The sequence below is a fragment of the Urocampus carinirostris genome, chromosome 16 (genome assembly GCF_059441175.1).
Source record: "Urocampus carinirostris isolate Australia breed hairy pipefish chromosome 16, RoL_Ucar_1.0, whole genome shotgun sequence".
NCBI classification, from domain to species: Eukaryota; Metazoa; Chordata; class Actinopteri; order Syngnathiformes; family Syngnathidae; genus Urocampus; species Urocampus carinirostris.
In genome coordinates this window covers 32,727,976-32,744,083 of record NC_142364.1, presented here as the reverse complement: position 1 = coordinate 32,744,083, position 16,108 = coordinate 32,727,976, and the positions used below count along the sequence as shown (strand labels likewise).

General features: G+C 39.2%; 1 protein-coding gene across 1 annotated transcript; it reads left to right on the top strand.

Moving 5' to 3' along the window:
• Positions 1-4,812: 4,812 nt before the first annotated feature.
• spra (sepiapterin reductase a) lies at positions 4,813-12,125 on the top strand. Its single transcript, XM_088319897.1, has 3 exons — positions 4,813-5,201; positions 5,929-6,219; positions 8,868-12,125. The coding sequence occupies exons 1-3, from the start codon at positions 4,910-4,912 to the stop codon at positions 9,056-9,058; spliced, it is 774 nt and encodes a 257-aa protein (XP_088176023.1). The 5' UTR covers positions 4,813-4,909; the 3' UTR covers positions 9,059-12,125.
• The last annotated feature ends 3,983 nt before the right edge of the window (positions 12,126-16,108 follow it).

The window sequence follows — 16,108 nt, the reverse complement described above, 5'->3', positions numbered from 1 at the left end:
TTGCAGGAACGTGACACTGTTGGAAGTGGCTTGCAAGGCGGGTGCTAGGCATCAGGCACAGGGCCTTTGTTGTTCACAGTATCTGTGAACATTCAAATATAGAATGGTAATCACTGTCTTCAAATGTTGCACTACATCCCTGAAAGATTTAATGACTATATTTTCGTCTCCGGAATTTTTTGCCTGCACAAAATAATATGGTAGAGTCCTTTTCCTGAGTCACTTTGTGCCCTCGTTTATGTTGTATCTGCCAGGAGTTCAGTTGAGTCCATGATTATTAGTTGTGATTGCTTCGGCAAGGCACAACTACATGGCCAAGTGCTGTAAGCACAGGGCAATGTAGTTGTGCCTGCGAAACTATTATAATCCTCCGAGATCTTATTAAATAATATTATTATATCTATCTTCTTCCGCCGAATTTTGACGGGCCTCTTCTCCCAGAGCTTTTGGAGTAGCCCAACGATTCATATACCAAAAATTCCGGCCCGATCAGGACTTCCCTGCGACGATACGGATAAGCGATACGAGTCTCCAAAAAAAGTCCCCATCCGGAATAATGGGTTTTGAGAATCTCCAATCCGGAATACATGGGCCCATTCATTTCTATTGGTAGTCATGGAAACGAGGGCTTTTTCAGAGGTTAGTAGGGACTAAGCAGGGACTATCCAGGGTGGCTTGAGGGGGCCCGACCCACATTACCTTAAACCATGGGTAAATGGTGAATCCCAAAGAGTGGATGCTAGCGAGAGGATGCTAACAGCTATGTGTGCCGCTAGCAAGGTGTTGGGCTGGCATAGCCAGCCCAAGTATTAGCGATGAGAGGTTGAAGCTATGCTTACTCATGCTAGCTCTAGAAACTATTGGTGACGAGTTGGGCTGGCCCAAGTATTAGCTAGCTGCAAGCTAGCTGTGAACACTGTCCGCAATGGGTTGGGCTGGCACAGCCAGCCCAAGTATTAGCGCAAGCTAGCTGTAAACACTGTCCGCAATGGGTTGGGCTGGCACAGCCAGCCCAAGTATTAGCGCAAGCTAGCTGTAAACACTGTGGGCAATGCTAACTTCTTCATGCCCAAAAATTTGGGGAATGGCTATATTGTAACAACTTCATATTTACAAATTATGCTAATGGATCGTGTCAATGAGTTATGCTAATGGATACATACTAAAAAGTGATGCTAACGGCTAAATGCTAACTTCTTTATGCTAAAATTTTTTGGTGATGGCTTTATTTTAACAACTTCATATTTACAAACTATGCTAATGGACTCATGTTGATGAGTTTTGCTAATGGATACATATTAAAAAGTGATGCTAGCGGCTAAATGCTAACTGCTTCATGCTAAAAATTTTTGGTGATGGCTTTATTTTAACAACTTCATATTTACAAACTATGCTAATGGACTCATGTTGATGAGTTTTGCTAATGGATACATATTAAAAAGTGATGCTAGCGGCTAAATGCTAACTGCTTCATGCTAAAAAATTTTGGTGATGGCTTTATTTTAACAACTTCATATTTACAAACTATGCTAATGGCTACATGTTGATGAGTTATGCTAATGGATACAGGCTTAAAAGTGATGCTAATGGTTAAATGCTAACTGCTTCATGCTAAAAATTTATGCTAATGGCCACATGCAAAATGAATAGGCTCAATGGATTCCGGGTGGACCAATTCAAATCGAACCGCCCAGTCTATTTGAACATGTATATTTTAAATGTTTTTAAAGTGTAATAACAGTGTTATTACTATGTTATTACCATGAATGTGAGTTTTAGACCTCCACAAGGCATATCCTTGTTGCTAACGATTATGGGCCCATCTGAAATGAACTTGCCAGTACCGGGGGTGTGTGGGGGGGCGGAGTCCCCCCACAAAACCAAGTTAAAAATTACAAATACATCTCTCTGAGTTAAAAACTTTATGCTAACTCATAATTCTAACAACTCAATGCTACCGGTTCTCTACCAACATCTCCCAGATAATTAACAACTCTTACAATTGCCGCGGGAATTGTCTAGTTATTAATATTATATCTATCTTCTTCCGCCAAATTTTGACGGGCCTCTCCTCCCAGAGCTTTTGGAGTAGCCCAACGATTCATATACCAAAAATTCCGTCCGAATCAGGACTCTCCTGCGACAATACAGATTTTCGATACGAGACCAAAAAAAAACTCCCCATTCGGAATAATGGGTTTTGAGAATCTCCCGTCCGGAATACATGGGCCCATTCATTTCTATTGGTAGTCATGGAAACGAGGGCTTTTCCAGAGGGTAGTAGGGACTAAGCAGGGACTGTCCAGGGTGGCTTGAGGGGGCCCGACCCACATTACCTTTAACCATGAGTAAATGGTGATTTCCAAATAGTGGATGCTAGCGACAGGATGCTAACAGCTATGTGTGCCGCTATTTTTGGGCTGGCGTAGCAACTTCATATTTACAAATTATGCTAATGGTTCATGTTAATGATTTATGCTAATGGTTACATACTAAAAAGTGATGCTAATGGCTAAATGCTAACTTCTTTATACTAAAAAATGTTGGTAATGGCAATATTTTAAAGACTTCATATTTACAAATTATGCTAATGGCCTCATGTTGATAAGTTATGCTAATGAGTACATGCTAGAAAGTGATGCTAACGTGTAATAACAGTGTTATTACTACGTTATTACCATGAATGTGATTTTTAGACCTCCACAAGGCATATCCTTGTTGTTAACGGTTGTGGGCCCATCTCAAATGAACTTGCCAGTACCAGGGGGGTGGGGGGGGGGGCGGAGTCCCCCCACAGAACCAAGTAAAAAATGACAGAAACATCTCTCTGAGTTAAAATTTTTATGCTAAATCATAATGCTAACAATCGGGGTTATATATACATGCCGGGATCATCTTCCAGATCAATCACAACTCTTACAATTGCCGCGGGAATTGTCTAGTTCTTCTTGACATCCTGTTTATTGATTTGATACTTTGTTTATTTTGGTGGGGACTAATTTCTTTTTTGTTTTCTTTGGAACCAATTATTGTTAAAAAAAACACTTTCTTGAGAGCTAATTGTTCCGGTTTCCCAATATGCATAAGCTTAAGAAGTCAAATGACTTAAAATAGGACAGTGCAAAGGTCTTACTCAATCCATTTTTTAATAAGAGAATAAATTGTGGTCTACCACTTCAAGAAAGCTGGAGTCTGTCATCAAACAGTTGGACAAATAAAGTGGAATGTGACACTGGAGATTTTTTTTTTCTTTTTTATAGATTAGCCAGTCTGGGTTCTACTGAAAAGGTTGTACAATAATTTCAATTATCTGTGGAAGGAAGTCTAAGAGTGGAAACACGCTATTCCGGTATTTGTGTGGGTTTTTTTCAGGTGTCTACTTTACTTGAACATACTATTCTCATAAATTGTAAGCATGCAGATTAGAAAACAGGTGCATTGTATTTTTTACTCAATGGGAAAAATATTCACAAGTAAGTCAGTAGTTAAATAAATCAACAACAAAAAGTACATTGTTACATTAACGGGGTAATCTAACCAATAATTGCCCAGTGCCTGAAAACGGGTGGGATGGGCTCCAGCACCCCCTGGAACTCCACTGAGGATTAGCTGTGCAGATAATGGATGGATGGATGTTTACTCATACTTGCCTATTCTTGACCATATGCCTCACACATCGCCCCTTTTAACTATAATGTGTTTTATTGGTAAATGGTCTGCATTTATAAAGGGCTTTTCAAGTCAATGAAGACCTCCCAAAGCGCTTTACAATGTGCTTCACACTTACCCATTCACACACACACACTCACACACCAATAGCGGCCATGCTTCTTGTTTTACTCTTGTTTTACTTTTCGTTTAATGTTGTGTCCTACTCATATGTACAGCGACAATAGGTGTCCTGAAAGGCGCTTCAAAGTACAAAGTATTATTATGATTATTATGATTATTATGATTATTATGATTATTATGATTAGGGCAGCACGGCGGCACAGTGGTCAGCACGTGTGCAGCACAGTTTTGAGGTCATGGGTTCAAATCCAGCTACCAGCCTTTCTGTGTGGCGTTTGAACGTTCTCCCCGTGCTTGCGTGCGTTTCCTCCGGGCACTCCGGTTTCCTCCCATCTCCAAAAAACATGCATTATCAGGTTAATTGGCCAGTCCAAATTGTCCCTAGGTATGAATGAGCAAGCGACTTGTCTGTCCCTGTGTGCCCTGCGACTGTCTGGCAACTAGTTCAGGGCGTCCCCTGCCCACTGCCCGAAGATGGCTGGGATGGGCTCCAGCACCCCTGCGACCCTACTGAGGATGGGCGGTGCAGATAATGGATTATTATTATTATTATTATTATTATTATTATATGTGTTGCATTTCAAGGGTAAAAAAATCTGTTGCTGGTGAGGTACATTTGACATAAAGTCCTACAACTTTGTTTAAAGTAACGGATATAGTTACTTTCCTGGGAAATGGGTACTTTTACTGAAGAGAATTTTAGTTCCTAACTGAGTTACTTTTTGGAAGACGTAGTGAGTAACTATTACTAATTATTTTCGAAAAGTAGCGTGCACGACACTGGTTACAACTGAGCCACGTCTCCCCGATTTTATTTACCAAATAAACAACACAAACTATTCTTTCAGGATTTTTCTAAGTACGAACATTGTTATACGCCTTACACATTTTGAAAAGGCATATACAATACGGGGAAATACATATTTTGTGTGGGTTTGTAAAATAATGCGTGAAACCAAAAGATGGCGTTACGGCAACAAGTGGCTGAAAGCCACTCCCACTTTACAAAAGAAGAAGAAATTAAGCCTGAAGCAATCTGGCAATCTGACAATTGGACAGCCACATAAATTCGTTTAGCTCCACGCACTGGCTCATTTTACGCTGCAGTGCAGACACAATGGAGCATCTTGGCCGAGCTCTTTGCATCATCACCGGGGCCTCTAAAGGCTTTGGCCGGGCACTTGCAAAGAATTTGGCCTTGCTAGTGGAGCCCGGCTCGGTTTTGGTTCTTGTTGCCCGTTCTGGTGACGAGCTTCAGACTCTTCAGGCGGAGCTTGCCAAGCCCGAGCTGCAAGTTCGATCCGTAGTGGTGGATTTGTCCGTAAAAGAATCACCGGAGATGATCGTCCAAACTGCCAAAGAAGCCTTTTCCCCCGACATCGAACGAATAATTCTGGTTAATAATGCTGGTAAGGAGTCTATGCTTTCTTTCTTTTCTTTTCTTGTTTGTTTTCCCCCTGCAGATGTGTAATTTAAATGGACAGTGTGTAATATTTAGTACCTCTTAGTGGTAAATAAAATTTATTCAGTAAAAAATGATTTGAATATAAGGCAAAAGTGCATAAACTATCTTACCAATATAATTTTTTATTTTAAAAAATAAATACAGTAAATCATAGGTCGAATTATGGGCATAACCAGCCCGTTATTAGGGGTGCTCAAGCACCTTCATTGAGAGGATCATGACAGAAGCCCTGGACCAACATGAAGGTACTGTTGGCATTGAGTGAGATAACTTGTCTAACCTTTGGTTTGCTGATGATATTGCCTAACTGGCAGAAAACTAACAGGACTTCAGATATCTGCCCAATCTTCTGGACAAAACATCAAGCCAGTGTGGTCTATAAATTAGCATGGACAAAAACAAACGTAACCACTAAGGTATCGTCACAAACATCACTATCCACCACCAAGAGCTCAAACCTGTCACCATAATTTAAATATCTTGGAGCTGCCACAATCCAAACCCCGGCCAGGAACCATCAACAGTGGAAAAAGCTGTCCAGAGTTGCGTCGTCAGTGGTGCCACATGACTTAGGGGCTTAGGAGATTTGTGAACAAAAGAAAACCTGTTTGATCACTGAGTAAGTGCTAATTGGGTTTCATTTGTTAAGGTTTTCTTTTTTATTGTCTCAGCCTCACTAGGGGATGTCTCCCGTTTGACCAACAGCTTCAGCAACATGGCCGAAGTGGAGTCGTACCTGACATTCAACGTAAGCTCAGCTTTGTGCCTCACTGCACGGGTACTGCAAGCCTTTCCCAAGCAGTCGGGTCTACATCGCTGTGTGATCAACATCTCGTCAATATGTGCCCTGAAGCCATTCCGCTCTTGGGTGCTTTACTGTACCGGCAAGGCGGCTCGGGAGATGATGTTCAAGGTTCTGGCAGAAGAGGAACCGGACTTGCGTGTTCTCAACTATGCTCCAGGTGGGGGTTTGCTTGCATTCATGTTGGGGCTGCAACTACCGACTATTTTAACAGTCTACTATACACCGACTGTTGAAACGATTAGTCGAAAAATCGTATATTTATTATTTTTTTCTTTAATTCAGGATAAAGTTTCCTTAATAATGTGGAAAATGATGGTAGACGCAACAAATATGCGAACAATAAAAAATACATTATTGAACCTATTGGGGATTCGTACAAAAAATAAATAAAACCAATTAGAAGTGCTTGGTCAGTAGAAACATAAATACATAAATAAATCTCTGTCCATTTTTGTAGGGACGGGTGAATTAATAATAATTTCAAATCAAGTAAACCGTTTTGTCCCTGTAAACCAAGAACAAGCTCGTTAGTAGCAGTAAAACAGTAAATAAATACATCTTGTGTGCATTTTAGGAAGTACATTTCGTGGTAAAATGCAAACTCTGTAACCAAAGAAACTAACAATTCTCAACGGTTTGAAATCAAACTCTTTTAACAAATTTCGTTTTTAATGCTGTTTGTTTCTTTGTTTTTCGGACTTTTTGCATTTAATTTCAAGTCCGTGTGTCGGGCACAGTCTGGTATAATGCACAAGCTCTTAAGAGCAAAATGTATACGTATAAATGCACAATTATGTCATCAAAACCATATTGGCTTGAATATTATTTGAATCTCACAGAGTCATAGAGTCAGACTCTGCCTCGTTCAACTGTCTGACGTGATCTTTAAATGTTCGTGCATCACTAAGCTGCTACCGTGAGACACAAGGTCTGCTTTGCAAACGTTGCAAGTACTGTATTTCCTGGACCATAACTTGCATTTTTTTCCATTTTTGGCCGGGTCTGCGACTTATACCCCGGTGAGACTTATCTGTGAACTATTGACACATTATTAACGGGTATATCATTTCACATTTTCACACTAAACCGCAAGAGGGCGCTCTAGGTCTGTGTTGATTATTTCAACCTTGCCCTGTTGTGCATACAAATGAACACCCCCTCTTTCTAGAGAAAATGTATGTTTTTGGTGTTGGATTTTAGAAAATAAATTTCCCCCCAGAATTTAACTTATCTATGGTTTTTCCTTTTTAATTATGTATTCATTGGCTAGTGCGATTTGGTACTTTTATTGGCAATATTCAGGCTTAAAAGCTCCCTAACTTTAAAAGTTTCGGTACACGTACTTAATATTGACACTGCCATTTACGTATGTTTATGTCACCACTCAAGACACGCTATTGCGCATGTTCAGTTCTCCGCAGAGATTATATTCATGTAGAGATGCCTCTTTCTGTCTGAAAAATGGATCTAGTGACAATATTTGGGAATGGGGGTGCAAGAACTAATCAATCAAGTTGATCATTTTCTATTATTAGAAGCGTTGGCAACTAATCAGATCATCGATTCGTTAGATCTCATGATTTATGAGCCACTAAGAATGCATACCTGTCAACCTCCACGGCTCCATGCCCGTACAAACTCGTATTTTCCCGTACAAAATACAAAATAATTGTACACCATATTTATTTTATTTTTTTTCGGAATAATGCATGATGGGAAATCCCCAGGCGGCAGACGCATGCGATTGACACTTTTGCGTTTTTCCGTACAGATTTCCTTGTACGTCGTACTCATCTTAAAATGCATAAAAAACGTACTTTGTACGGCAAAACCGTACAGGTTGACAGGTATGAGGATGTTAAATCAATGCCAAATAAGAGTGCACACAATTCCGTAGTGACACTGAGAGCTACATTACTACTATGGTCCAGCTGAGGGTGTCAGGACCATTTTGATATAAAAATATATCTTCTATTTTTTTTTTAATCTTTTTTTATTGAATATTGCATCATTAGAAAACAAAATTGATATGGAAGTTTCAACTTTGTAGTGTTAAATTGTTTCATAATGGAACAAAGTTCACAATTTTCAAGGAAACAAAGTGCTGCAGAAATACACAGTAAAAACAAAACAGAAAATAAATCAAATGAGGTTGAAAAAAAAGGTTGAAAGAATAGTAATAATAATAATAACAATAATAATGACATGTTAAACTCTACACCAGAGGCAGATTTTTAAGCATATTATCTATCATATTCATTTTGGGAATGTTTATTATATTTAAAGATTTAACCTGCCCATAAAATTGTTGACAACATTTTGAAAAGTGGGTTTACATTTTTGGTATTTTTTGTGGATGAAAAAAAATGTGATGCACATAAAATGAACTGTATTGCTCTTTTTTTTTTTTTTTGTATTTTTTGGATAAGGTGGGAGGAAAAGAGTATATTCCATATTTGCAGGAGTGTGTCGTATATTTCTATGTATTTCTGTTTATTGTGAAGTTAATTGACAAACACTTGGATGTTTTTGTTGTTTCATATCATGGAATATTTTGTTGTTTTGTGCACTACTTTTCTATCTATCCATAACTTCAATATTTTGATATAGAGAAATTAATTAATAATATTTTTAAGAAATCCGATTAATCGAAAAAAAGAAAAAGACCGATTCATTGATTATAAAAATCATCGTTGGTTGCAGCCCTAGTCGACTAATTATATTTTCAATAATCGTTGCAGCCTGTAAGTGGATTTAGTTTTGAGTTTGACATTTTCTCCTCACTTCTTTCTTCTTTTAACAAAGGCCCTTTAGACACAGGAATGCAGTTGGAAGCCAGAACCCAGACGGGGGACTTGAGCTTAAGGCAATCTTTTTCCAAGATGTTTGATGATGGCCAGCTGATCACATGTGAGGCCTCATGTGCTAAGCTGGTTAAGCTGCTGCTGGAGGACAAATATACATCAGGAGATCACGTCGATATCTACGACGTGTAGACCACACACACTAGAGAGCACAACTGAAGTAATTGATTTTTGGGTTGCCTTACATTTATATAAAGATTATTTAAATTATCACAAATTGATTTTTTGCTAAATACATTTCTTGGCTGTTTCTTTAACTCTTGATTCAAAATAGTTAAAAGGAAATTGTGTATTATTTTGTGCATCCTTGTCGTAAAAAATAACGTAATTCATTAATAAACATTATAGATTTGAATTATCAGCAAAAGTGCATGACTTATCAGAGTGCCGTATTTTCCGGACTTTTTCGGCGGCGCAGTGGTTAGCGCTTACAGTACGGAGTTTGTATGCTCTCCCCGTGCTTGCGTGGGTTTCCTCCGGGCACTCCGGTTTCCTCCCACATTTCAAAGACATGCATTTCATGTGGATTGGCCGGTCCAAATTGTCCCTAGGTGTGAATGAGCGTGCGAGTTGTCCCTGTGTGCCCTGCGATTGGCTGGCAACCAGTTCAGGGTGTCCCCCGCCTACTGCCCGATGATTGCTGGGATGGGCACCAGCACCCCCGCAACCCCACTGAGGATACGCGGTGCCGCTAATGAGATGAGAAGTCTCTCCGGAGTAAAAGTTGCATCAGCCAAAAAGTTTGTAATTGAGAAGAGAAAACTATATATAAGTTACATTTTTGGGGAAAACCTATTTGATTAAAAACCAACACCAAAAACATGCATGTCATCTTGAAAGGCAATTTAAAATAAAAGTAAAGAACACGGTATGGTATACCTTTGAATATCAGTAACAATAGATAGATAGATAGATAGATACTTTGTTCATCCCCGAAGGGAAATTCACATTTCCAGCAGCATCCCTGAGCTGAGAACAATCGAAAATAACACGGGAGCTGCTGGAGTGGCTGCCATTCGTGACGGCGCCGGAAGAAAAGATTCAATTTGAATCATGTACAAACAAACAAACAATTGAATCATGTACAAACAAACAAACAAACAAAATATTCATGTTTCAATAGTTACAGTGGAACCTCGGTTTTCGAACGCCTCTCAGTTAAAACAAATCGGTTCTCGACCAAAAATTTCGAGAAATTCTTGCTTCGCTTTTCGTTCAAAAAATGTCTACCTACTGCAGGGAAAGGTTGGAATTAACAGCAGGTCTAGAGCGCACTCTAGCACTTTAGTGTGAAAATAACGTGAAATTAATCAGTTCGTGGTCCGTGCATTCTCGAAACCACTTGCTGTGGTTTGTCTTGGGCAAGTGCAGCCTTGTGCTGCCCATCCCTCTCTAGGTTGTTTTTTTTGGGTAGGGGTTTTCCTCCCCCAAATGAAACAGATATTACTGGTTTCCATTTTTACCAGTAGAAGGAGAAGTCTCCTGATGTGACTCAGACACAGCACCTTCATCATCTGGTCACCGTTGTTCTTAAGTGCAATAAATTGTGTGCCTTATACATGAAAAATATTTCACACAGGACTATTTTTGTTGGTGCATTTCTGACCCAGAAAGTACAGTTTTTAAATTATACAGTACCAGTAATATTAATGTAGAACTCAATGATATAATTTCACATTTAAATCTCCCCAGGGTATAAGTCGCTCCGACTCACAAACTATAAAAAAATGTGACTTATAGTCCGGAATATACGGTACTCATAGGTTGAGAAATTTGTATTTATTTTACATGAAATGAGGCTCATCTATAAGGCTCGGGCATTTTGCTCATAAGGGTACCCCTATAAACCAAAAACCTGGTAAAAGGATGGGCAAAAAAATGAGAGGAAAAATGGTACGGTTAAGTCACTATGAGTCCCCGTAGTTTATATCGTGACATGTGCTCCTGCTTTTTGGATACACTACACCGTATAGTGGTCAAATATTACACAGTGTCCCTTCAAATAAACAAAGCGTTGAATTTTGTGCTCTTAAATCTGTTGTCTGTCTAATCTACACAGCATTTGTTTAGAGTTTGATAATTACTGTAATTTACTTTTGTGTCTGACTCAAATATATTTTTGCAGAACCAGCAAAACCAAGTTATACCCCGCAAGTGTAAAAATATACGTTCCCACCACACTGGCTAAACATTGTGCTTATTTGATCTTTTTTTTTTCAAATTTAGAAAAATATGTTAATTTTTTTTCCCAAAACAAATAATTTAGCAGTTGTTGGATCAGCATATGGCTGTGGGCTAAATAAGGCCTGACAATGGATTTAATCTGGCCCCCGAGACAATGCTGAGAAAAGCTCAAGAGAAAAATAAGGTGCGTCACCTCAAACAAGGACCTGCAGTTTTTAATATGTACACTGAAAGTCGAGAGCAAGCCGCCACTGCCACCGCAAACCACCCACTCACTGTTGCTGTATTTGCTAACTACCATTTATCAACCAGAAAACATGTCAGGAAACGCCCCTGACAAAAAGCAGAAAAATAATTTTAATTTATTAAATTAGTAATTAAAATAATTTTCACTTAATGTAAGTGTATGTGTGTGTGTGTGTGTGTGTGTGTGTGTGTGTGTGTGTGTGTGTGTGTGTGTGCTATTTGTGTTACTTTTTATTTTGCATTAGTTTCCCCGAGTTAAATCAATTGTAGTGGAAATTAAAGCAATTGTTTAGATTTTAATTTTTTTTACAAATGCACAGTTGATTCACACTGAAAGAAATTGAAAAAAATATTATCTACCATCTGCTTTTTTAAATATCCCTGTTTAAATGTTATTATTTAGCCATAAAAACAAGATTACATGTAACATTTTCTCCTATGCATAGGCAGAAAATTTGGATTAAGTGTTATTTTAATTGTTTTACATAATTTGTCTTTCTGGTAAAGACAAAAAAGGAAAATATAAGTTCATTATCATCTGGTGGATCTTTTTGCTTTATAATTATTTTTTAAACAAAAAATCTGCTAGTCAAGAGCATTTTGAGGACCAAACGCGCAGCTAAAGTTCCAGTATTTTTAAGATTTTTCTATTATGAAATTGTTCTGTACTTTGCCCCTGGATAACTCTGTTTTTATGTTAAAATGCAAAATTATTTTACTGATACATGTTACTCTATTGCGAAGTTGCATTAAAAAAAAACAATCATGACCCTTGTTTTTTGTGATTTTTTTTTTTCAATGTGTTGAGCCTCGTCTTGTTTTACAGGTTGACACACAGTATATATTAAATTGTTCAAGTGCCTTTCCCAAATGAGTATTACCCTGTGGTGCACGAACGGTGTACCACAGGGTAGAGGTCGACCAATTATCAGGTGGGCCGATTATCGGCACCGGTAAATGGGAATTTGTTGGATATCAGTATCTGCATTTTTATTTATTTGATGAGCTTATTATTTAGGCTCATATGCAGCAGAGACTCTCTCTTCCTCACTCCTACTCCTCCCTTCCTTATCTCTCCTGCTACCCCACCCCACTCCGTGCCTTCTGATTTGATAATCGACCGGGGCGGAGCCATTGGAGCAAAAGCTTTCCAGACTCCATACACTGCAGACTGCAAACAGTTGCAGCTCTGCTAACTTCTGAGTCCCGACATGCCTGAGTGTGAATCAAGCCACTGATAATATTGAGATTTTAAAAAGTCATTGGTTAAAAAGCGTGAGTATGATTAAGAGATAGCAGGAAAAAATTAGTCAACTTGTTTAAGGGAAGCATGTTCAGCTGATGGAGCTGATATTTTAGTCAATATAGTAGTGAAACCAAAGATCAGACTTATGCAAGCGCTGGTTTCTTCCGTGTTCCTGAACAATTTGGACCAGCCATGCATGTTTTTGGAATGTGGGAGGAAAGCAACGCAAGCATGGGGAGAACATGCAAACCCCGCACAGGAAGGCTGGTAGCTCGATTTGATCCCATTACCTTAGAACTGTGCAGTAGAACCGCTAATCACTCAGCCACCGTGCTGCCTTAAATGTCACAATGTGCTGGATAAATAGGTTTTGTCTGTAGAGTGGCTTTGGTGGTTTTGTTTAATTTTGTCTTATAATATATCTGGTTTGGCTCTCTCAAAAATAAATTAAAATAAATACATTTAGCCAAGATAATCAACATATCCTGGCTTCATCCCTTATCTTCAGTGCAATACACAGGGATCCCAGTCAGACAATTTCCATGTAAACGTACCACCTTCAGGCCCTCAGCTGACTCTAGAATTCTTGCCTGATAATTAAAACACTTTACGGACGGAGCTGTGTCGCCTGACCTTGAGGGTTGCAAACCTGTCAATAACATTTTGATGTTGCACTTCGGGAAGCCCATCTTTTTCAAATGCCAGTGTTTTGACCAGTGGATCAGTGGGGCCCCTTTTTCAGCCCGGGAGTTTTCTACCCAAAACCAGCCCACTTAGCCATAGAGGAGGAATTTGAATGAATGGAACAACAGCGAGCTCTTCTGATGCATTTTTACTGGGAAGAAATTCAGGTATGTGTTGATAAGTGAACAGAAAACACTTAACCGTTTTGATTCAAAAAGAAAATTCTATAAAGATTCTGATCGAGATGAAAACATGTTTACCTATGTACAGTTTCGGTCATTTGAAATCAAAAATACATTTGCCTTCCCAACAGATAGTTACGCTTTTCACTAAATTCTTATAACGTTTACGAAGTAGCTTCACCATACACATTTTAAGTAAGCTACTTAAAACATCAAAATCCTCCTAAGCAAAGCATTGGTATCTGCAACTTTTTGATTACAATGTCATTGTAATGTCGTTGTCTATAGACATGGGGATTACCTTTTCAGTGTACATCAGCATGAAGGCCTTCAAAAGTTCCTGAGACTGTGAGCTTCAGCTCACATGCAACCTGAGTTGAGGAATGGGGCAACAGCCCAAAAACATGGTATGCATCTGTGCAGAGGTTATATAATAAGAGGACCTGCCTTTTCTACTTTGTGATATCTTTTTTTGTCTTTGTTTCTTTTTTTCTTCTTCCAGCGTTTTTCCACTTTTCTAAATACTTTCTTTTCCTTAATTTCCTTGAAATATTTAGATTTTTCTACCCTTTTAATTATTTTTTTCTGACTTTATTATTGTTTATTCTTTTTTTTCTCTGTATTTTTTTTTTTTTTTGCTGTTGTTTTTTTTTATTGTTTTTTGTTTTTTATTGTATATATATATATATATATATATATATTCATATATCCGCATCCATTATCTGCACCGCTTTTCATCAATAGGATCGCAGGGGGGCTGGAGCCCATAACTGCTATCTTCAGGCAGTGGGCATGGGAAACCCTGAACTGGTTGCCAGCCAGTCGCAGGGTGCACAGAGAGACAGACAACTCGCTAGCTCATTCACTCCAACGGACAATTTGGACTGGCCAGTTAACCAGACATGCATGGTCAAACATCATGCAAGCAGACTTCCACCGTGTCCGGTTCCTTGTGCAGGCAGTTTACGATGCCCTACCAAGCCCAGCGAACCTTTATGTGTGGGGGAAGAGCGAGACACCCTCCTATCCCCTTTGCTCTGGCAGAGGCTCTTTGGAACACCTCAGAAAATGCCCAAAGGCACTTGCTAATGGTCGCTATCGCTGGCCCCAAGACCAGTTTCTGAAAGCAGTTTCTGAGATTATCGCCCTAGCAATTACAACAGGTAAATACCATCAAGCCCCGAGCAAGGCAGTAAATTTCATAAAGGCAGGAGAGAAAGGCCTTGTGCACAGACAACAAGACTCCTCCACATTTCCTCTGATTGCCAGTTGCACGTCGACCTTGGAAAACAACCAAGGTTCCCCCAGCACATATCAGCAACATTGCTCCGACCAGATATGATAATCACCTATGAGGCTTCAAAACACCTGATCATGCTGGAACTCACAGTCCCGTGGTAAGAACACATTGTGGAATCCAATGAAAGGAAACGCGCAAAGTACCGGGAGCTGGTGGAGGAGTGCAGGGGCAGGGGCTGGAAAATTGTTTTGAGCCAATAGAGGTCGGCAGCAGAGGTTTTGCTGGACAATCCTACTGCAAAGTCATAGGATGGTTTGGTTTGACAGGGGTAGCCTAGAAGAAAGACATTTAATCCGCTAGTGAAGCTGCAGGAAAAGCCACCAGGTCGCTATGGCTCAAAAGGTCAGATCCGTGGGCTGCTACTGGGACGCAAGATGAGGCGTGATCTACCTCGGCTGGGTCACCTGGGCGAGAGTGTCTGATGTTGCGAGACCCAAAACACTCAATGAACCCAGGATACATCACTGATGATGCTTCCCAGTTGCATCCAGAAGATGTTTCTTTCAAGGATGACTACTTTTTACTTTTACTTAAGTCGTATTCCTCTGAAGTAACATTACTTTTGCTTGAGTAATATTTTGGGTACTCCACCCCCCTCTGCTCTTGTGTAATATGGATTCATGTTAAAAAAGGACCATGTGTTCTGCAACCATTTTGCAATCATAAACCAAATGTGCAAATGGATTTGTGTTTTATTTTCATCTCTAAAATGCTTTTTGATTCTTAAAGCCAGTTTTACAACCCCTGCCAAGAACCAAGCAAACGTATTAGCATTGTTAACCAGAATAACTTGTTTCATCTTGGTCAAATGAAACCATTTAATTTAGCTGTCAGATTACTCGACCTGTTTGCGGCTCTTCTTTTGTTTGTGAGTGGCCTGCCATTATTTTGCTGCCCTGATGTCAACTCTTGGCTTCACGCTACTTGAGGTCAATTTGTGTCAATGAATGAATAAATGTACCATGGGATTAAGAAAAAAACTAATACGAGTTAAAAGAGTTCCGAAGAAGCTCATTTTTCAAAATAGGCTTATCAGGGCACATATGAAAAACCTAGGAATTACTCCTTATTTGAACGATACTACTTTCAAAATAGTTCTTCAATCTTGAAGGGCAGTGTTTGGAATAACGCAGTTATAAATAACGCTGTTACTTAATGGCGTTATTTTTCCAGTTACAGTACTGGGTAATTGAATTATTTTTTTCTGCCTTTATAACGTTGTTACCATTACTGATGTTCAAAAGTGCTGCGTTATTTTAAATAAATTGAGACTGGGCGTGGATAATTGTTTACTTTTGTGTCACTTGCGATTAAACCATAACATACAACTAGAAACATTA